This window comes from Anastrepha obliqua, chromosome 3 (genome assembly GCF_027943255.1).
Source record: "Anastrepha obliqua isolate idAnaObli1 chromosome 3, idAnaObli1_1.0, whole genome shotgun sequence".
NCBI classification, from domain to species: domain Eukaryota; kingdom Metazoa; phylum Arthropoda; class Insecta; order Diptera; family Tephritidae; genus Anastrepha; species Anastrepha obliqua.
The window spans coordinates 41980710-41984424 of NC_072894.1; the positions used below are offsets into that span (position 1 = coordinate 41980710).

The 3715-nt window shown below is 38.8% G+C and overlaps 1 protein-coding gene across 1 annotated transcript; it reads right to left on the bottom strand.

The window, feature by feature from the left end:
- Positions 1-2266: 2266 nt before the first annotated feature.
- On the bottom strand, positions 2267-3147 carry LOC129241932 (uncharacterized). Its single transcript, XM_054878481.1, has 2 exons — positions 3142-3147; positions 2267-3043 (listed from the first exon to the last, which is right to left on the bottom strand). The coding sequence occupies exons 1-2, from the start codon at positions 3145-3147 to the stop codon at positions 2267-2269; spliced, it is 783 nt and encodes a 260-aa protein (XP_054734456.1).
- Between the last annotated feature and the right edge of the window lie 568 nt (positions 3148-3715).

The following is a 3715-nucleotide window of genomic DNA, read 5'->3' on the forward strand; positions in this document are numbered from 1 at the left end:
TGCCTTCTCCAAACTGGATAAAGAGGCAAAGCGAATGGGTTTGGTGGTGAACGAGGACAAAACGAAGTACCTCCTGTCTTCAAACAAACAGTCGGCGCATTCGCGTATCGGCACCCACGTCACTGTTGACAGTTATAATTTTGAGGTTGTAAAAGACTTCGTGTATTTAGGAACCAGCATTAACACCGATAACAATGTCAGCCTTGAAATCCAATGTAGAATCTCTCTTGCCAACAAGTGCTACTTTGGACTAAGTAGGCAATTGAGCAGTAAAGTCCTCTCTCGACGAACAAAATTAACACTCTACAAGACTCTCATCATGCCCGTCCTAACGTATGGCGCAGAAGCTTGGACGATGACAACATCCGATGAAGCGACGCTTGGAGTGTTCGAGAGAAAGATTCTGCGTAAGATTTTTGGGCCTTTGCACGTTGGCAACGGCGAATATCGCAGACGATGGAACGATGAGCTGTATGAGCTTTACGACGACATAGGCATAGCGCAGCGAATAAAGATCCAGCGGCTTCGTTGGCTGGGTCATGTCGTCCGAATGGATACAAACGCTCCGGCTTTGAAAGTATTCGATGCGGTACCAGCTGGTGGTAGCAGAGGAAGAGGAAGGCCTCCTCTGCGTTGGAAAGATCAGGTGGAGAAGGACTTGGCTTCACTTGGTGTGTCCAATTGGCGCCGGTTAGCACGAGAAAGAAACGACTGGCGCGCTTTGTTAATCTCGGCCAAAATCGCGTAAGCGGTTATCGCGCCAATTAAGAAGAAGAAGAAGAAGTTTTCAATGCATTTTTGTGCGCTGAACAGGAGTCTGGTATCTAAAAGTAATAATTAACAATTCGATCATAATCACTGGGTTAACCTCATCCTTATAGGGTCAACCTCATCATACTCAACATTTTTTTCTTTTATTTTGGAAATTGCACGCACACACAGTTCCCATAATAATAGCAACGCAGCATAGTGCAAAATTTTGTTTTGATTTTTAATGAATTTCATTTAGTTGTTTTTATAAAAATATAGTTTATACTACAACAAAATCCATATAACTTAAAGCTTCAAAATTTATACAAAACTGCAAGAAATTCAACAATTTTTAAAGATGCTCTTTTTAATTTGCAGTTTCATAGCTCATTAAAAAATTCACAATTCCAGCGTGCCTTAGAGAACAGATACCTCTAAAATTTGGAAAAAAAAATTTTCCCTTTCATAAAATGTTAATATAATCCTTTAAGAATATGTCAAAAAGTACGTAAATTTACGTATTTCTTATATTATAGATCGTCAATCGTGGCGACCCTTTTCTTTGCGTTTTAGCGCAGGGAGAGGTATAGTTACGTTGCCGACTTTAGACGCGTTTTTCTCAAAACTATACGGAGAATTGAGTGTGCATCCGCCATTTTAAATGATTTAAATAAAAAAAATGTATATTATTTTAATGTATAAAAAATTGTATGCCAATTTTGAAAAATATATATTGACTTCTTCATTTTAAATAATTTTAATGAAAATCAGGGAAAATATGGCCGTTTACAGGTATGTATATGTCGCCTTAAATGGATGGCAAATGCACAATAGCGTCAAAAACCAAAACTTGCGAAAAATCAACGCGAATTTTAAGCCACTATAAACTGGCGCAATATTTTAGTGTAGGGTTCAAACTTTAATTGAGAGTACAGGTTGAAATTTCAGGCACGTAAAATTTTTGAGAAGCGTCACTTTTAGGCCTCAGAAACGTGTTCAGCGCATAAAAATGCATAGAAAGCCAGTCTCGTATAAAACAACAAAAAAGCCGAATTTTGTAGGCTAGTATAAATCCAATAGCCTCTCACAGAATATTTGTATATTTTTGTGGAAATTTTAATAAAGTGGCATTCTAAGCCAAGACTAAGGATGATTAATTGTTTATATTTTGCATTCGCACTAAGCCATTTCAGGTAAAAAGTGCCAAGTCGACTTAAGTTGTTTCGTTAAAAGCCCATTGACATACATGCATTGGTTTGCAAGCTGCGTCAACGCACTAGCGCATAAAAATTAAAAGGAAGTTTGTGTTTTTACTCGGCTAACAAAATACATATAAATTGTGCTTTCATCTTATTCGTACATACATAGGCATAATTTCTATAAAATTCAAAAATTCAGTTTCTCAGAAATTTTTCAAAAAAAATGTTCTTAATTTTCATTTATATTAATTCTATGTTGTATGTAGTATATGAATCTCAGGCATTACAAGCTATTCGTAACTAAAATACATTCGCGCTCAGACTATAGTAACTGTTGGATTGAAATTGGCATTACTGCCATTAGTGCCATTTGGCGTTTGATAAACTTGCAGTGGCTTTTGCTGCTGTTGATGGCTATTTCTGCTTGCAAGTTGTGTTTTTTGTTGTTGTTGTTGTTGTTGTCCTGGTGGAAGCAGCGCCTGTTTTATATGAGGTTTATGCACATGATGATTTTGTTGTTGCTGATAGATCATCTGGTTTTGTTGGCCATTATGCAAATCAACAACACTACCGCAACCCAGCTGCTTGCCATTGCCAACACCGCCAATTGCTTTTACCTTGTAATTATTGCTGCTACCATTTGTACGAGAATATCCATTGCTGCCATACGAATCAGCCGCACCATTGCACAATCCGTTCTTGAACTCTTTGGAAAGGCCATTGGTGAGACCATTACACATCCCATCACTATTACCGTTACTTTTATTTCGACCATTCCAATTACCATCACCAGCACCCCCACCGCCACCATTCGTTTCACTCTTTACACCTTTGACGCCACCATTGCTGATTGTGCTGGTGTTGCCATTACTTTGCACAGCAGCAGTCGTCTTCCCATTGCTGGCAGCATTCCATTGCCATTGCTTCAATGGCTCGCCGATTAGTGTAATTTTTACGGGTTTGTAAATGTTTGCGGTTGGCGCGTGTATTGCTGTGCCAGCAGCTGATGTCTGGGTCAGCGTGGCGGCTGTTGTGGGTGCTGTCGCTGTTGGTTTTTCCCACGCGATCGAAGCACGTCGCGGTGCCAATGGCAACTGTTGATTGTAATTGCTCAGAGTGGTGGATATGATGGTGTGGCGGCGTATTTGTTGTGATGCTGCTTCTGATGCGGCAGCAGGCAAATTATTATTACTGCCATTGCAGTTGTGTTGCTGCTGTTTTTGTTGTTGATGATGTGTGCATAGACTGTTGTTGCTGGTGGTGGCACTGCTGCAAAGGCTGTTGTTGTCACAGCTAGCTACAGGATGATAATGTGTCGTATAGCTGGTGTACTCGGGCTTACTTCTAGATATGGACGGTAGTGCAAAAGCGCATGGAGGTGGTAAGAAAGAAAGCAATAAAAAGGTAAATATTAGTTCCGCATTAGATTTCAATTTTTTGTAGAAATACAATTACATTTATAAACTTATGAAGTAAATGCGATTAATAAGTATATACATATGTGCGAGTTAGTATGTATGTGTTTGTATATTTAGTCGCATGCTTTTTTGCTACTTCTCAAGGTTGTGCAATTGAATGTTTAGATATTTTTAATAAACTTTTAAACTTTTTCACAAGTTTTATAGAAATTTGAAAACGGTGAAATTAATTTTATCCTAAAACACTTTACAATTCACGACCATTCATAGTAGACTTTTTTTCTTAAGCGACTAGCAAGTGGTGGTCATCCTATTGGACATAGGGCCAGGCACTCTTGGATGCCGCAG